Source organism: Brugia malayi (assembly GCF_000002995.4).
Source record: "Brugia malayi strain FR3 genome assembly, contig: Bm_v4_Chr4_scaffold_001, whole genome shotgun sequence".
NCBI lineage: Eukaryota > Metazoa > Nematoda > Chromadorea > Rhabditida > Onchocercidae > Brugia > Brugia malayi.
Window position 1 is genome coordinate 5,297,683 of NW_025062478.1, and position 19,100 is coordinate 5,316,782.

The following is a 19,100-nucleotide window of genomic DNA, read 5'->3' on the forward strand; positions in this document are numbered from 1 at the left end:
GGAAACGGAATGAAATTTTTGTTCGCGTTTTTTGTTATTGAGAATAAGTAACAATAAATTTTTTATATTACCAGAATTAGATCGAAATGCATCAGTGAAACTATATTTTCTATTAAGACGGATTCATTATCTGGTTGCTATTATCAGTCTGGTTAACTGCAAAAGGAAGTTATCTATCAGGTGTGCTACACAAACAGATGTGACTGTTTACACCAGGACTATCTCGGTTGCAATCTTTAATCGTTCTGAATGTCGAAATATTTAAGATAGTAGAAGACGTTTTGTTTTGTTTAATTATCTCTATTAATCTGTTAGGTTATGAATGCAATGACAGTGGATAGTTTCAGTTAATTTTTCCTTCGAATACCATTTGGAGCACTTCTAAGCTAGTGTCTTTCGACTTATGAAATTCGTTATTGTCAGACTCATTAAAATAGTCCTTTGTTGAGTGACGTATTGTTGCACTGTCAGAATTCCTGGTTTTCAACTTCAACTTTCTGCTGTGTCTAACCGTTTATATGTAGTAGTTTGGCATGTCAAGAATGTTAGTTTTATAGGATACCAATAGCTTTGGTTTGTAGTGCTTATGGAATCTCCGAATTATGCCAATTTTATCAGCAATAAGGTAATTTTTTTAACATTTTAAATTTGTAGGAATTTGGATGCTTGCTCACAAAGAGCGGTTCAGCAGATTTACTGATGCGTCAGAATAAGTATGGGAAAGCATTTATGACTTACCAACCCCGACATGTCATTCAGTAGCTGTCTTCTGTAGAGCTTTACATCGATAAATGAGGGCAAGAATCTATTTGTGAAGTGTAAATGAGTCGAAAGAGCTATATGAAATTGAATTTTTCTCCTTTGCTCTTTTTGAATCAACTTTGGAGTATTATATGTTGTTCATCTTCCTTCACCTTACTGCATTTTTATATTCATTTGTCTCCGTATCGGTATGTGTTGGGAAGCATATGTTTATAAAACTTAAAAGAAAAAAATTAAGCTCTGTAAACAGTGCAAAAAAAGAACCAACAAGATACGATTGAATATATTAAATCGGGTCTTCTTTAAATACAGTGACAGTTTCACAGTGAGCAAATGTTATTGGCATTATTTGACCAAGCAATCAGCATCTTCTCATAAACTTTTGATACTTTTAATAGATTGAATACTAAGTATAGCAGTGAGAAGAGTAACAGTTCAGATTGAGCACGGAAAAGTGCAGCACTAGGAAGTACGTTCTCGATTGAATGTAATATAATGATGTCAGACAAATCAGAGCAAAAATTTACCAGGCAATACAGAGGAGCTGAATTTTTAAATGCTTCACGAAACTTTTCTTGAGAATTTACAAATTCTTCCAAGGAAAATTATGGGTTCTCATTTTTTTTCTCCGCTGCGATTCATTTTTATGATTATCTAATATTATGACGTTTTAGTAGCTAGTCAAGCTCTGATCATGAATTCAGAACTTCTGCCATGAGATTAGGACAATATTTGGTTTATGAAAATGCTTTAATAAATGAAATTGCAGTTTTATTATCAGAATTTTCAATTGAATTATAGCCTTAAATTTTGAGGTCAAGAAAGAATTCAAATTCTTTTAGTTATGTAACAGATATTTTTGGGTAAGCTGATCATTTTTACGTAATATGAAAACAGAAATAATGGAGAAAATTGATGGCTTTGAAGCAAGTCGTCAAGGCTTATTTTCTCATAAAATCAGATATCATTCTAGGTGTTACTTCCTTCCAGGACATGCTTTTGTCTTATTTTTGCTATATCTCCTTATCTTTTCCATAACTACTTCTTTTCTTGGTTTCATTTTTTGTACAACTTTTGAGTGGATTCATTTTCAGCCTCAACGGAAATCATAAAAATACCCTGAAGTCGTGAAAAATATGTTAGAATCTGGTCAAACATGCTCTCGATGGGTAGTAGATTGAAGATTGGAGGACAGAATTTTGAATTACAATCGCAAAGTTCTCGGTGTCGTGTCGTCGACATGAAAACAAATGGTGTTATCTACAACTAAAATTGATTAGAAATGTATTTTATTATTGTAATTTAAATTTATTTTGATATAGAGTAGTCTTCGTTCAATTTCTTTCTTCTTTTCTTTAATTCTGTTTTTCTTTTTTTTAAGGAAAAAAGTTGATCTCACTGGATCAGCAAATATCTTTAAAAGAACACATCAAAAAACCATAAGTTTCATGCGATCTCGAGCCGAAATTCGGTTAGATAGACAATTATTTAAATAATGAAGAATAAAAGGGAATACTTGGGCTGGAAAGAGAAGAGACAAATTTGAATTGCGTAACTATGCCTTCCTTGTAATCTTTCAACTTTACTGGTAGCAATCAGTAAGATGAAACGTATGCTTAATAAATTTTATACTTTGATGCAACATTCCGATGTATGCTTATCTTTGAAGCAAATTTTGCACCTTTATTTACTGCTTATTATAGAAATTCTTTTATTGGTTACAAAGGGCACGGCTGTCATTTTACAGTTTTCTCTCCATCATAGAATTACATGGTAAAAGCAGTCTGTTAGTTTTTTAGATTTTAAACAGAGATTCACACTCAGGTTTTTTTTTTTATAACATATTTTATAAGTATATGTCAATTTCTCAGAGGTACAGATGAAAGGATTAAAAAAATTTCCCAAACTTCTATCAAATAGTTGAGGAATCTGCTAGTGAGAACGAACATGATATCATGGAAATAGCGACATCAGCAGATTTGTCAAGGCAGATTTTGCCCATTGAACTGTTTGGAGCATGCAAAACATTCTAACACATTACTTGTTGAAGATACTCGATTGGTTATGATTTCGTTCGCTTTTCAAACGGAAACTGATTTTTATTTTTCCTGCAATACAAAACGAAACTTCGCCTTTCTTGATGTTTTTTTTTTTTTTTTTTTCACCAAAGGATTTCAAAACAATTAATTACCGAAAAGTTATTTCGGTCTGTCAAGTAAAATAACGTTTAGTTACTCATTTTCGAGTCAGCATGTGCTACATGTTTGTCCTTCAAACGTGCTTAGAAGATGATTTTTTTGCATCAACTATTCAGGAATGGAATTGTCGTAAAACAGAAATTTATTAACTTCAGTGGTTTGCGAAGGAATTTCTAGAAAATATTGAACTGAAAATTTTAGAAATTATTGGAACTTTTAAATTTGGTTTTCTATGTAAATAAAAATAGTATTGAAGAATTGAAATGTGAAGTCAGTGATGTTTCAAATTTTACTAAACAGAATGTGATATATCGAATTTTTTCGAAATTTAGGTCCAGAGAATATATTAACAAATGAGATAAAGATGTACAAGTATAGTAAGTTTTCATTAATCCTTAATTTCCTTGTTATCTTTTTAAAGAAACTGTTTCTAGAATGTTTTATGTCACTTTTCAACTCCAAAGAAATGGCTCACAAACAAAACGCGACAAATGAATAAGAGTTTAGTGCTATTTCTGGAATTTCATATAGTTACATGAAATGGACACTTTGTTGCTTAAATCTATTCTACCTAGGATATATTATTGTTATTATCATCACTACGCTTCGTTTGCACGGCTTCATTAGACATTTTGAATATTTTTTTAGACCTTGTTACTATTTCATTATCAGTTAAGAATTTGATCTCAGTGAGATGATTTCTATGATCTGTTTTTCCGGACACATCACACTGTTAATAAATGAATGTTATTACGATGCTTTGCATGCTGGCAAACTTTTAAACATTTTTAGTGGCGCGGTATTCTCTTCAAGGCTCACTATAACTTCTCCCTACTTTTATAGAAAGCTTCAAATGGGATTTCGCGGTTTTTCTGTACAATGCATACAATACAATTTTATCCTACTAGTTCTGCATTACTTTCATTTTTTTCTATTATTAAAAGGTCCGAAACTAGTTGGGACTGCGTTCATTACCTCTGCATTTCTCATGTTTTAGATATGTATTGCTAAGTACATTTTCTTTAAATTATTCAGCCGATCTGATTTTTTGATCCTTTTAAAATAAATTTATAAACCACAGTTTCATGCTCACTTCACAAACCTTATAATGATCAAGAATTCTACTTGGAAATATTGCTATATGTCTCAAAATATAAGTTTGCTTGAATTTAAACAAACATGAAGAATTTGTAAATATATTCCATTGCATAATTCGTTTTAATTTGTTTCATCGTAAAAACATTTCAAACACTGTCATTGCTGACGCTTAAAAAAGCAAGTAAGCTTAAATTTGTTCACTAACCATATCAATCTAGTTTAAATGAAAAGTAGTTGTTTGCACTGATCGGTAAATACATTAACAGAGACAGCACTTCGTATCTGCCAGCATACATCGAAAGGTAGTGTTTTTATCAAACTTTACTCTAATATTCCTCCCAACACACATACATATACACGTGCGGGATCGATCATAATCCTCTAATTAGCAAAAATTTTTGCACATCGTTTAGACCCGCGTCTAATTTCTTATATTCACACTCACTGGAACATAACAATACGGTCATACCAATATCTGAATTAATATCTTCTAAAGATCCTTAACAAAGAACAGGTCAGCAAATTATGGATAGATATAAACATACTCAGAAAATAATTCAGCACAAATGAAGGTACCAACCAAAAGCAATTTGAGAAACAACTCGCAAAAATATTATGTAATTTAAATTACAAGCCTGTAGCATACGATTTTAAATGATACACAAAGGCGTCTGAATGTTCACCTAGAATACTTTCTTATTTTTTGTGTAAAAAGACGTAAAAGAAATAATGAGAAGCGTGACGACGTGAAAGAAATATAATAGTAGGAAATGAGTGTATTTGTTACAATATAACCTTGTGAAAAATTTAAAAAATTTATTTTGTAAAAGCCGTCCTGCTTCATTAGGACTTTACTTTTGATGTTGATTTAAAATAGAATTAAACCACAAAATAAACAAAAATGTCATTGAATTAACAAGAGCAAAAGATAGTTACTAAAAATTTACATAGTACCTAGCTACAAAACAACTGATTAACTGTTATCTTCCTCAATGAAAACGATTTAGCATATGTCGAATTAATACCCGATCCGGTTCTTAGTCTTAAATATGGAAAATAAAAAGCAACAATGAAATTATGCCTAATTTCATGACAAGAAAATGATCAACCGAGAAGTGGTAGAAGTAATTCTTGAGAGTTAGTAGGAGAAAGTCATAGTTAGTAGTACAAAGTTTGCGACCAAAATATATTGTATTTTCGTATTTCCAATTACTTCAAGTGAAGTAACTTTAACCTTTTCGTTACACATTCGTACTGTTAGTAAATTCTTAACTTCTAGAATCTTTAGTAGTCAAAAATTAGTATCGGCAAAAACTCTTCCATGCTTACTCCATAAAGACTGAAATTCTTTTGGTTGTTTTCCAGCTGGTGGTATCTGCACTGGTTTTAACTTGTTTGGATCCTTTCGGCCACTGTTGTTCGAGACTTTAAATGAAGGTCGAACTGGAGTCTTACCTTCCTGATTGTAAACAAATGTTGCAGTTGATCTGTAAAATTTTCATTTGTAAATTTTAAATATCTCAAAATTTTAAATAGCTCAATTTGTAAATATTTCAAGATATTAACAAACTAATGGTATTTACACGTTAGAATATGAACTGCTAGTACTCTAAAATATGTAGTACCGCGAATTAAAAATTAACCATGTTTCTTCTATTGTCAGAGCAAAATCAGTGGTTCATTTGGTCAAATAAAGTAAGCATGAATTACATCAAATTTTGTCTCAAAATGCAATGCATCTTACTTTTCCTATTATTACCTTGTAGGACTTTTGAGCAGAGGTTTTTCCTGATCAAATGCATAGAACTTTGGCCAATAGTCTTGTGGCATTCTAAGTAAAGCCATAAATACCATGATCTGAAAGAGATTTTTTCTCACAGACGTCATAGTTTAAAAATTTAAATGTATTTAACACTTTCCAAAAACAGAAATTACCTGCTTTGAGACTTCCTCAGCGTTTTGCGCTATACTTGTGGCACGTGACGGTGCGCGACCAATAATTGTTGGAGCAATACAACGAGCCAGAACCTCTGGAGACATTTTATTTCGTAAACGGTTATCACAAACCTGAAAAAATATTTCAAGATTTCAAATTTCCCCGAAAAAATGAATGAAATAGGACTTATAAAGGAAGTGAATACAAACCCTCTGGAAATGAGAGCAAAGGAAGGCGAGAGTATCTCTATTTGGATAGGGTAAATCCATCACGGAGCGATTTAAAGCCTCGAAGTCATCACGTTCAGCGGCACACACAAATTCTTCCCAAGACGACACCGGAATTACTGGATCCTGAAAAAGAAAACCTTCGGAACTGTCAATAAAACAAGGAATCAAATCTACAAAACTTGACCAACTAACCCTTATTTCTCTTAGGAAACGTTTTATACAGCCAGTGATTGTCTCTGTATCATGATATTCTAATTTGGGCAGTGAGCGACTGTTTTTGAATTCATTCAGTAATTTAACAATTTGCGATTCCTGGCTGGAAAATACCTCAATTATTACTCAATAAGTAACAGTATCAACTATGAAATATATTAGATATAAATACGAATGAAAAATTATGTTCGTAAAACTTGACAATAATTTTATCATTTTTATTATCAAAAAGTAGCATCAAATATGAAAAAATAACTTTTACCCAGGAATTCGATAAATGCCTTCTGTACTCAAACGATCCTTATCTAGAGCCAGGACGCAGTGTATGATGAGAGACGGAATCATCGGTTGAGTTGGTGGACAAAAATCTTTCAGCCGAGGACGTTGTTTACCAGGTGTTCGAGGTGTTGCTGTTCGAGGTACGCAAGGGATTGGAGCACTTCTTATGCATAATTTATGCAAACGAATTCCACAATCTGAATAAATTATTGGAAAAGATAAGTGTCCCTATAAAATGTCTCTTAGATATATTAGTATGACTACTGGAATTGAATTAAACAATATTCCAGAACAAAATTTAAAAGATGATATCCAGAAATTTATTAACTAAAAGCTAATTTCGCTTACCAGTACATTTGTAAGCTGCTTTACCAGTGAGCCCGATCCAACGGTTACACACTTCACAGCGATCACCAAGAATCGATGTGAAATTAGCAAAGCTATGCGGTCTAGTCTCAATTGAAGAACCATTTGTCCAAGTTTTTGCTGCAGTATATGGGCTGTTCCTAAATTGTCAAGGCAATTATTTATAGTTTCTTAACTGATAACGCAATTAAATCGTTTCAAAAATAATACCCTTTTATGTCTTAAAATGTCAATAAAAGTTAGTATTCATGCCATCAAAACTTCATAGGTTTTCAAAATTTTGTATCAATTTCTTGCACGAAAGCTATACTTTAAGCTTTAGAAAAAAGTATGCAGGAAGTTAATTACCAAATATCAGCACCATATAAAATGATGTTGAGAAAAGTAATTAGTATAGAAGCGAAAATATTGGTGCACTGAAACTGCAGTGACAAAAATTTGCTATTCTACGCCTACTTCAATTTTATTTGTAATTTTATTTGTATTTGCCATTTTTTGTCAAATGTAATTGATACTGAAATAATAAATGGATACAGTTAGTAACATATTCTGCTTCCACTCTATTAGTACCAATGATCGCACAATTCATGAATAATTTAGACCAAGAAACAGATTCACAGTAATATATGCATGGCCTCATTTTTTTCCTGCCATTTACAGGATCTACCTTAGTCAAAGCATACTAATATCATTAAACTTCCATGACTTTCACCATATGACATAAACTATGGTGATAAGAGCTACAGTTTTAATGGTACAACAAAAAACTAGATCTAGTTATGCCTGCAAATAAACACACAGTTAGAGTTATGAGTCATAAGTGATGTCAAATTAAAACTGTTCTCATAATGAGACACTTTTGTTTCATTTTTTTTTTTTTTGCAAATGGAACAACTTCCTCCATTCTATTTTAGATTTGACAGATTGGTATGTGAATGTTAGCTGCTTGATCTGATCAAAGAAAACAAATCACCTTTTAAAAATAATCCGATTGAGATTACTATTCAATAAAACTACAATAAATAATGAAACGGGAGAGGACTGCATTTAAAGAAAAAGCATTATTTATATTTCTTAGAAAGATTGTAATCATATGAGAAACTAACTGCTAGTTGCTTTCATAAACTTGGTTGGAAGAATAAAAATCCTTACAAATCGAGAGCACTGGCTCCAAATCGTGGTGTGGTTGCACCAAATTTTGTCGTCGATTCAACCACGGCTTCTTCGTTTTGCTAAAACGATAAACATGAAGATTCAAATCTCTCTGTCCAGTCTACAATACTCCAAACAGACTCCACAAATGAAAGTACAAATTATATGAGAGAAAGAGCCCTATGTTATGAAATGAGTTTTATGTGAAAAATTGTAATAAGGTATTCAAAAACAAATGGTTAAAACAAACATTCAGAATATTCGATTCTGACATCGACCGATTTGAACGTTTGAGTGAGACACTAGCTGTTGCTGGTTGTCTTCCTTCTGGATTCATAGTTATTGCTGTCGTTGTAATAATTGTTTCAGTTCCATCTTTTGATCGTTTGCATGGAGTGGCCTTAAAAGTTATGTGAGAATAATAGACAAAAAATTGGCACTGCTACCCATTGAAGAATGAAAAGAAAAATTTAGTACAGCTTTACAGTGCGAGAATACCGCAAATCTAATTCAGTTCTAGAGATATCGAGATAAACAACAAAGCATCAGTTTCTCAATGAATAATAAAGCATCATTTCTACGCAGAAAGATTTTTGCAAATTTATAGAACTTACTATTTCTTCCTCAACAATATTCATTCTTTTAGATTCTTTGGAACGCTTCACAGTAGCAACAGAGCTATGGGTGCTTGGAAGAACGGCTAAGCTTCGTGACCTACAAAATATTCTAAAATAAAAACATCTACCAAGAAGTGAAATAGAAAATAGAAATCAAAAGGATTTTAATAGAGATTTTCCCACCTTCTATATACTTTACCATTTCGTAAATGAGATTCATCAGAGTCATCATACGAAATGTCCATGGAGTCTGCCGTCTTATCATAATCAGTGTCTTCGCCATGTGAAAGCGTGCGTGAAACACCATGGAGTATATGATGTGCTTGTCTTTCTCTCATAAGTGGTTCATGGAATGATGATTTGTAGTTCAAAAAAGATAGTTTCTGGCGATCTTCCTCTTTTAGTAATGACTGGTCATTCTGAAACAGAATTTCAAGTTTAGAGAAAACAGATGAGAAATATCGTTCACTTTATTATTGAATTTCAGATGCAAACTTTAATTCAAACCTTCAGCAGTTCGTTAACTAACGCAAATTTTCTTTCCAATTCAACCATGTCACGCTCCAAGTTCTGTTTATCGGACATCAATGTAGCAATCTGAGCACGTGCATCCCTAAGTTGTTCTTTATACATCCGATTTTCTTGTTGCAACCCACTGGAAACGATGTGACATATATTCACACAGTTATTAAAAAAATTCATACTTTCACAAAAAACTTCAAAAATTCGTGTCAAAATTAGGCATAAGTCAATTTAATGATTATGCTCGATTCATAAAGTATAATTTTTCCAAATGTTATCGGTTTCTAATTTAATTGCCCCCTACTGTCTTTTTCTTATGTCTGCATTTTTCATTTAGTTTTAACGATTTCTACTCATCCAGTCTTCAGTTGTTTTCAGTTTTTCAAAATATTTTCTTAAAAGATTATATTTGTAGCCCGAAACTTTCAAGGATAAGCAAGTGAAATGGAAAAATTAAGAGATAATTGAGAAATTAATTACAATATTCTATGAACTTCAGCAGAGAACATCAGTAGAGACTTAATTTAAAATCATTATACCAACTTGTCAGCCAGTAGTTATTGAATAGATCAGTTTTACCAATTAATTTTTATAATGGATTTCATACAAAATGATTTACGAATTTTTATATTTCTAGCTTGTTCAAATTGAAACATTCTTTATACGTACGAATAGCATTTTCAGGTTCAAATCGAAGTCTGCTAGGTAATGACTAACCTGTAATCGTATTCTCGAGTATTCATTTGTTCCTGTAAAGTATCTGCCCTTAATTTTTCAGCATCCCAGTTGTGACGCATATTTTCCATTATATCAAGGAGATGTAGAAATTCTGTGCCTGAAAGGAATATAATAAATGATTCTCAGGCTCTAAAGAGACATCGAAATAGATGTTGAATATTTCCAAATACTAGATATTTAATCAAAAAAAAAAAGTTCTAAATAATTATGCTGGCTGAGAACGAAAAAAAAAACAAGGTAAGAAGCAAAAAAATACAAGTGACAAAGCATAGAGTTATATAGAAGAATGACAGTTCACCAACTTTTCATTTTTGGTAATGAGTTGTATGGCATTGACTTAAAACATTAAAATGATTAAAAAAAAAAAATAAAATTTTCATAAAATAAGTTGAAAACTACCGCTAATCCTCTAACACTACCCTGGAATAGCAAATTTTGTGACAAAGTATTAAACCATATAGTTGCCTTAATATCAGCTTGGTAAAAGTTTTGGTAGTTATCTAGGAGTGTCGTCGCTTTCCAGTGTTTAGAATACATCACACGTAGAACAATAAAATAATGCTCAGTACATAAAACAGCAATAGTACCTTTAAAAAAAAGTAGCAGAGGTAGAAACACCTACATATATATGTTACTGTTATGTAATTAATACTGTTTGCATTTGAAAGACGACAAACTTACAGGTGCTTTGTCCTTCAACAAGAAATTTAGCAATACCGATTGTCTCGGCGTACTCATTCAAGACAATGCGAGATCTATCATGGCAAATATTATCATTCATCACTTCTTAGCTTTTCTGCAACAATATATAAACTTTTTTTCGCTAAATCAAAAGTACAAAAAGAACGATGTGATAACAATCTTTTCCACAAAACAAAAAAAAAAAAAAACGATGAGAACTGTCATAACCAATAGTTTTCTCAAGTAGAAGATATGATATGCTAAATATCCAGTAAATATATCGAGGAAATATTCAGATGAATCACCATGAGTCGATGAAAACATACACGAATATTTGCGACTGTACATACAAACTGACATCAAAAATTAGTAAATATTTCTAGAATGATATGAGAAAAGAATAAATTTGTTTGAAAATCTCAATTCACTACCTATTGTCAAAGCTGCTGTATTAGTTTAATTAATATATGACAATCCATACAGCCTGACAATAACGGACATTAAAACACATGGCAATCTTCCCGCCGTTCATAAATTTAAGAGCTGTGTGTGTTGCAGCCCTAAGTAGAGATGTCGGTCCAGGTAACCCAGCAGAGAGATTGGTAATTTGTTTGCGTAGTCAGTAACATGTTTCCTTTTCTTTATTGTATTCTCCTGGGTCAGAGGTCGATACTAACCACTGCTGCATTGTAAAAGAAACTGCTACCAACACTAAATATTTTATTGATGTCATAAAAGCACCTAGCACTACTTTGCCAGGCGCACTACATTTTAAGTATCATTGTACACACAATAAGGTGTCATTAGTGTTTTCAAAAACGAATCATATGTGGTAATAAAAAGCGCGATAATATACATAAAATGTTATTGCGTAACAATCGTTGGAGAATGTGATATAAAAGAAACAAAACATATATATTTGTATCAAAACATTTCAGTACCGTACTCAGTGGCCAAATTATTATCACCAAAATGTTTACTTTTATGTCTAATAATGTCAATCAGCACGTAAACTTGGGTTTTTAGTTGAAAATCTGAATCAAATTCAATATAGTGCTCATTAAAAATATCAGAATAAGAAGGAATAAGTATAAAAGCAAATATTTCAAGAGTTTTTGAATAATGTTTCGATATTTCATGCCTTGTGATAACATGGTATGTCAGGTATAGAATTCTCTGTAAAAATTTCTCAAAATAAACTCAAATGAAATATATCTATATTTCAGTTAACATAAGAATGAATTCTATCAAAAACTACGAAAGAAAATAAGTGGAATGTTAAAAGATGCATTCAGCTCAATTAAACGGGATTAATTATTTAATTTAAAGAGAAACCCATGCAAACCACAGTAAAAATATTTTTTTTAAGCTCATTCAAGGAATAAATTCAAGATAAGTACGAAATGTGTTCTTTTGAACAGGTTGATAAGTTGCATCTCATTGTGACAATATGCATAATCGTTAAAAGAAATATGTCATCAACAAGATCGATGCTATTATATGTCTTCTTAAAAGGTTACAAGTTATCTTTCAAAAAAGCAAACGTTAAATCTTCAAAAAGAAAAAAAAACTTCAAAACCGCAAGATCTTCAAAATTGCTTTTAAAAATTACACCAAACAGACATCAAAAACACCAGATAAAACTAAGCTCAAAAAATGTCGCCCAGAAAATGCTTTCGTTTTGATATTTTCGGTTGATAGATACTTGCTTTTTGTCCAGATGGTGGAGTTTCAACTGGTCCCAGAATTGATCTATTTGGATTCTTGTATGGGATTTTCCCAAGTTTCCTGTTGTCATATAGTGTACTGAAAAATACTTCCATGGTACATGTTTTCTGCAGTCCAAGCAAAAAAACGAAACTATTTGAGAGATTTGTGACAATGAAGGAAAAATTTGTCCTGCTTTTTCATAAGATTTTTATTTACCATTTGGGACTATTGATCAGTGGTATTCCTCTGTCAAAATTGTAGAACTTAGGCCAGTAGTCTGGAGGCATTTTGAGCAAGGCTGACATAACTGTTATCTGCAAAATAATTCCTTTTTTTTTTACCTTTTTCAACTTGCGCTTCTTTCAAATGTTTAAAAAATCATTTCGCATCCCTCACACAGTTGTGCATGAGATATAAAATTCCCTTGATAATAAATCATTTAAATTTATTTAAAAAAATCTTGCAGCAACCTGTTTTTTTTCTTCATCATCTTTTCCTACATGTGGAGGAGCTGGACCTACAACTATTGCTGCAACACAACGTGCGAGGACATTTCGAGGCATCTTGTTTTGAACGCAGTTGTCACAAATCTAAAACAAAAAATGAACCAGTAAGAGGTCTGAACCAAAACATAGTAAAGCTGAGTTTCCTCACCGTTCTAAAATTTCATTTCAAAAAAAAGTAGCGGGATATTACAAGTTAGGTGATACAATGAAGAGGAGTTGCCTTGTTTCGAAAATCCAAAAACTTAGTACTTGTATTCTGTAATTTTCAAACAAACAAACAAAAAACCTTCTGAAAATGAGCACAGAGGAAAGCCAGTGTATCTCGATTTGGATAAGGCAAATCCATAATTCCATTATTTAGAACTTCAATATCATCTGTTCGGGCAGCATTAACAAATTCCTCCCAAGATGTGCTTGGGATTACTGGATCCTGTAAGTTAAACCATAAAGAAATTTAAAGGATTCTGCAAATCACGATTTAACGAATGTTCAGTAACCAATTCATTAAGAGAAACCAAAAGATATTCATCGAACGAACTCGTAGCTTATTTAAGAATTGCTTAATGCAGCTTGTTATTGTTTCCGTGTCTTGATAGTCCAATTTTGGAACGGAGCGACCATGTTGAAATTCATTTAATAATTTCTGAACCTGAGTATCGTCCCTAGAAGTTATAAGAGATGGGTCAAACATGAAAGTCTTATATGGGATTTCCTAAATTATTTTAAATGATGCTTCTGAAAAAATTTCTAAAGCTAAATTAAAATTAGAGAATTCAACAAATTACCCAGGGATTCGATAAATACCCTCTGAGCATAATCGATTCTTTTCCAGAGCTAAAATGCAATGAATAAGAATTGGCGGTATCATAGGTTGCGTAGAAGGACATAAATCCTTTAAGCGTGGACGCTGCTTGCTAGGCGTGCGAGATGTTGGAGTTCGTGGCACACAAGGCACAGGCGCATTATGGATGCATGATTTATGAATATGCAAGCCACAGTCTGAAGAACTGTTATAAATGTAAAAAATACATAATTAAAAAGTGTTGTGGAACTTCAATAACACATTCACAGAACCAACTCGTTCCCTTAACTTTAATGTAAGATGTCATGAACAATTTTTCAAAACAAATTTTCTTTAAAAAAAAATCACAAAGACTACCACAGCATTTGTAAGCCTGTTTTCCGACAATCCCAATCCATCCATTACACACTTCGCAGTGATCGCCAAGAATTGAGCTATGATTAGTATATGTATGTGGGCGTGTCGAGATTGATGCACCACGAGTCCACGTTTTCGTGCCACTGAGTGGAGTTCTCCTTTGAAATATTTTCACATAAATTTAAATTACATACATTTAAAACCAATCTTGGTTTGTACAAACATTTTCGTTAAAAAACCAACATCTGAAAGACTATTTTCTGAAATAAAAGTTACATCCAAGTATCTTTTCGCACTATAAATGAAGAACGAAAACGTACTATGAAACGAATTGCGAAAAGTATCAGTTTAGTTTAAGAATCATGCAATAGAGAATCTTGATTTCATCAAAGAGAAAATTTTATAAGATAAATTTAGCACTGCAAAAAAGAAAATCTGTGGTAAGTCTTATGAATTCTTCTTGTACTTTTATTCTTGCGGACTATTCCAGCTTTCAATATATTTATATATGCATTATATCTTATGTGGATATTACATAACTGGGTAAACAGATATTAATAAAGAGCATTAGAATTAACCAATATAAATGTTGTTGAGCTTGAAACCACAAATCCACTACTTTATCGACATAAATAGCGCAAATAATCCCCATAAATCTAAAGCGCAAACTACCACTACTATTTGATCATACAGGTATCACTAATATATGCAAAAGTAGGATAGTTCCATCTCTTCATCTTTTTTCATTCTTGGAAATTAATAAAAAGTTCTCGCTATAATGTATTTTATAAACATTAGATGTGCTCAAAACAGGTTTGAAAATTCTTCTTAGTTCCCCATGATTTTATCTAAGTTGAAACTCATTTTTAGGCTAAGGATGGATTAGGAAAGAGCGCGTTCCAATACATTCAGAAAATTAACGAGCAATGTGATAAACTGGAGATTTTTATTTAGTTTATTCAAAAAATCTGCTCTATTTTTTGAAATAGATAAATATCTTCGTAAAATATCTTCAGTAACTGATTATTGTAAGTGCATCTGTGAATGATCGGCACAATCCGTCGTTAGCGAGATTATGGAAAAACTGCAGGAAATGATTTGTTAAGACAAAAAAGCCATCAGCAGTGAAATCCACATGCAAAAAAAAATTGGTCCATTCAGTTTCTGTGCAATAAAATTCTTGTGAAAAATAACTTATGATTGTTTATATTCACTCGTTTTCCATTCTTATGTTACAGACGTCAATACTATACATTGCTTTTGTTAGGGAACAGTTCAGCTATAGACGATGTCAATCATCACGTGACGTCACAAAAACGCTCGATAAATATACAGAAAGCATGTCCCATAGGATACAGTTTCAGATGCAAAAATAAAAAAACTAACAGATCAGTTGAACTTGTTCCACATCGTGGCGTCAATGTATTTGTTGGCTGTGTCATCGTCTCTTCTGACTTCTAAAAACAATAATGTTTTATTTCATTTACCTTTTTACTTTGCCAATAGGCTTCACCGTTCTGAATTAGAGACAAATGACAGTGAAATCAATATAGCAATTTCACGAACATTGAGAATATTAGACAATGAACGATTATTCATTGAACGTTTAACAGCTATTTTAGTTGTAGGTGAATTATTGTTCCCAGTATTCATTGGGGTCATTATTTCTGTTCCACTTTTTGATCGTTTAGAAGGTGTTTCCTAAAATTTATTGAATATTTAGAATGTTACAATTAAGTGCAGCATTGCAGTGATATTAAAGCAATAGGCGTACTAAAAATAGAACAATAATTACAACTTCTTTGAAAGCACATCATTAAATTTCACTGAAGCTTACCACTTCCTCTTCAACAGTATCTATCAACATGCTTTTCTTTGGTCGTTTGCTGGCCACTGCTGAGATACGTTTTGCTGTCAGCGAAACCATGCTACGTGACCTAAACTTGAGGAACGAACAAAATTTAAAGTATTCTCCAATTAATTCTACTAACTGAAATCGAGTGAAAATAAATAGTCATCACTCGCCTTCTATAAACTTTTCCATTCCGTAAACGTGATTCATCCATTTCATCTGATGAATTATCAGATATATCAGCAGTTTTATCATAGTCTATATTTCCCTCATCTGAAGAACAGTGCGAAAAACTTAGATGTGTATCACGAGTTTCTTGTAATTTCGTAGGCTTTTTATTTAAAATGCTTCCATTTGTAAACAACTTCTGTCGATCTTCCATGCTTAGATGTGATTGGTCCTATAAAAAATAATCATGTTTAAGAAAATGCAAAAGATGCTTTCAAATAAAATGAATTTTTAACTTCATCGATAGCATTGAAGAAATTGAAGAAACTATAATAAAAAAGTGACCTTCAGAAGATCAGTTACAAGTTCGAATTTCCTTTCCCATTCTCCAATATCATATTCCATGCTTTTCTTGTCAGACATTAGAACTGCGATCTGTTTTCGAGCATCACGAAGCTGCTCTCTGTACATCCGAATTTCTTTTCGCAATCCGCTAAAATAGGCTGTGTTCAATAGTATTCATATATTATAGGAATTCTCGCATTTTATGAGTGCAAACCTCATAAATAACGTAGCGACAAATGAGTAGCACTCATAACATCTCAAAATCTTCAGCAAATCAATAAAAAACAACTGAAAGAGAAAAACAAATTGTGCAGTGTAGAGCGAAGAATACAAAATAAAACGTGTGAACATGTAATAACTTTAAAAATCAATAAAACTTGCATAATTTCCGACATTTTGGAAAAAAAATTTACTCTTTTTCTTTATTCCCTTGGTCAAGCTCATCCTCCATAGCTTCTGCTCTTATTTTTTCATAATTCCAATTATGTCTCATTTGTTCCAGTAAGTCAAGCACTTTCAACATGTCTGAAATACTTTTCATGCATTAATACATTTCGCAATATAACAGAAAATATGAAGTGAAAAAAAGTACCCAATTGGTTCTGTTTCTCAATCAATGTAATCGCGAAATGATTGTTTTCGCCATATTCTTTAAGAATTTTACGGGATCTGCCACTACACAGGATTTTATCCATATTTGGACTATATTCTTATCTGAAATTATTTACCATTTAAGACTTTCACTTTCCTTTCTATAGATGATACTTAATCAGTTGGAACTTTTCTATATTATCCTTTCTAAGCAACATCACACCTCTAACTATGCACTAACTAGTATAAAACTAGCATAATCTGGAAACCTGTAGAAATACCAAGACTAACCAGTAACTGCTGATATGTTCCTAACTCATTGGTCACTATTCCCGCTTAGGATTAAAACATTCTTTCCCCTTCCAGCAACAACTAAAAGAATTATTTCAAAAGATTTTTAGACACAAGGAAAAAAAAGACGAGAACAGCAATAAATGCCACAGAATTATTAACATTCACTCCAAGACGATACTGCACCTACGATGAACGTTTTGGGGCGCTTTTAACTACTCAAATGGGCAAATGAGCATATGTAAGGTATAGGATAAATTTCCCATTCACACTTATAATAGTTAACATTGAAGGATAAAAAAATCAAGGAGACAAAGTTGAACTAAAACGTCTCCGTGGTTAGGACGACTACGATCACATCTTCAAATGTCACCTTTGCCGCCAGTACTTTGTCTTCTCCTTCTGTAGCACTATAACGTCGAGAACATCCACCGCGATTTGTCCGGTCAATAACCGTTGATCATCTTTTCGATGATTTTGATGAAAATACTGAATAAGGACTGATAAACACATCACTACTTTCTTGTGAGGACGAAGTATCAAACAGAAATGTATAAATGACTTTTTGCTTTTTTTTTTTTATTTGTCCGTTTTGAATTTCATATTGAGTATTTAAAACGATTAGTTATGAAGGAAAATTTAGTAAAGGAAATAAATATATTTTACTAAACATATTTTTCTTTACAGTTTTCTTCAATTTTAATAGTAAGGATGAGTTGGGCTAAAAATAAGTCGAAGAGAATAAGTAGACAGTTAGCCCGTATCTGGTCACAACCCAGAATGTCACCCTACACATATCTTTATTTTCTCTTTCGTTTGATGACAAATTTAAGCTTTTTGTTTCCTGATCCAACTTTAACAAATATACTATCACCTGGTCACACATAGATTACTTCCACATTTGAAACAATTTGAATCAAATTACTTCAATGAATTGCAACACTGCGATAAAACATTTTTTGTTCTATAATATTGCATAGTCAAACGATGAAACTGTTGGATTTAGGATAGATCAAACAGTTCCATTTTAAATTTTATGAGAAATTAAAAGTTGGAATTCTAAGTTAATTTAAAGCAACTCATTCTTTCAGTCTGTCTGTGAACCCAATTGTATTAGCTTTTGGATAAGAAATGATTACATCCATAAAAATTTTTTAGAATTATAAAGAGTTTTATTTAACAAAAAAATTATGATGTAATTGTAGGAAAGAGTATTAAGCACATGAAGTATTGCTTAGATATAATTATGCCGCACTCACAACTATTATTTTCGACTGCTCAAGTTTGCTAGTAAGAACTATTTATCACAGATTCATGAAGAGATGAAGTGAAATTAACAACATCGATCGAATATATCAAAAAGATGATATGAGGTTTCATGAAATAAACCACTAAATTATTCTGAAATAATCATCTTTGTCAATAAAATCTTAATAACCAATTTTGTTTACATCGGTAATTTGGTAGATGGCAGGGAATCAAAAATGCTGAATTTTTGTCAAGGCTTTATTATTCACTAATCGAGATAGGCGTCAATAGCGACCATATATAATTACTACTTCTGGTTGAAATTATTTAACAAATTTCTGTTCTGCAAAGTTTTATTCAATCTTACCAACAAGAATTGAAGAATGATTTTTAACGCAAGGAACGATATGTTCTGCATTATTCATTTTCAATTCTTTT

The 19,100-nt window shown here is 32.0% G+C and overlaps 2 protein-coding genes across 7 annotated transcripts; both read right to left on the reverse strand.

Annotated features, from left to right (window-relative positions):
• Nucleotides 1–5,349: 5,349 nt before the first annotated feature.
• On the reverse strand, nt 5,350–10,892 carry Bma-cyk-4.2 (Uncharacterized protein; the record flags this gene model as incomplete). 2 transcript variants are annotated; one of them, XM_001901972.2, is made up of 14 exons in its annotated part: nt 5,350–5,545; nt 5,818–5,915; nt 5,994–6,125; nt 6,204–6,347; nt 6,417–6,540; nt 6,700–6,913; nt 7,065–7,222; nt 8,235–8,314; nt 8,485–8,634; nt 8,849–8,948; nt 9,035–9,270; nt 9,359–9,506; nt 10,091–10,208; nt 10,793–10,892. In XM_001901972.2, 14 exons carry the CDS (start codon nt 10,890–10,892, stop codon nt 5,350–5,352), a joined length of 1,998 nt encoding a protein of 665 aa, XP_001902007.2. The 2 variants fall into 2 exon arrangements, with proteins under 2 accessions (XP_001902007.2, XP_042937641.1); XM_043081707.1 differs by lacking the exon at nt 10,793–10,892 and having other exon boundaries at nt 10,091–10,179.
• A 1,549-nt stretch (nt 10,893–12,441) lies between these two features.
• Nucleotides 12,442–17,227, reverse strand: Bma-cyk-4.1 (Uncharacterized protein; the record flags this gene model as incomplete). Of its 5 annotated transcripts, XM_001901971.2 has the most annotated exons (14): nt 12,442–12,598; nt 12,719–12,816; nt 12,973–13,092; nt 13,295–13,438; nt 13,547–13,670; nt 13,794–14,007; nt 14,168–14,325; nt 15,554–15,624; nt 15,734–15,868; nt 16,005–16,104; nt 16,193–16,419; nt 16,533–16,680; nt 16,946–17,057; nt 17,125–17,227. In XM_001901971.2, 14 exons carry the CDS (start codon nt 17,225–17,227, stop codon nt 12,442–12,444), a joined length of 1,911 nt encoding a protein of 636 aa, XP_001902006.2. The 5 variants fall into 5 exon arrangements, with proteins under 5 accessions (XP_001902006.2, XP_042937642.1, XP_042937643.1 ...); XM_043081710.1 differs by lacking the exons at nt 12,442–12,598; nt 12,719–12,816; nt 12,973–13,092; nt 13,547–13,670 and having other exon boundaries at nt 13,429–13,438; XM_043081711.1 differs by lacking the exons at nt 12,442–12,598; nt 12,719–12,816; nt 12,973–13,092; nt 13,295–13,438 and having other exon boundaries at nt 13,487–13,670.
• Nucleotides 17,228–19,100: the final 1,873 nt, after the last annotated feature.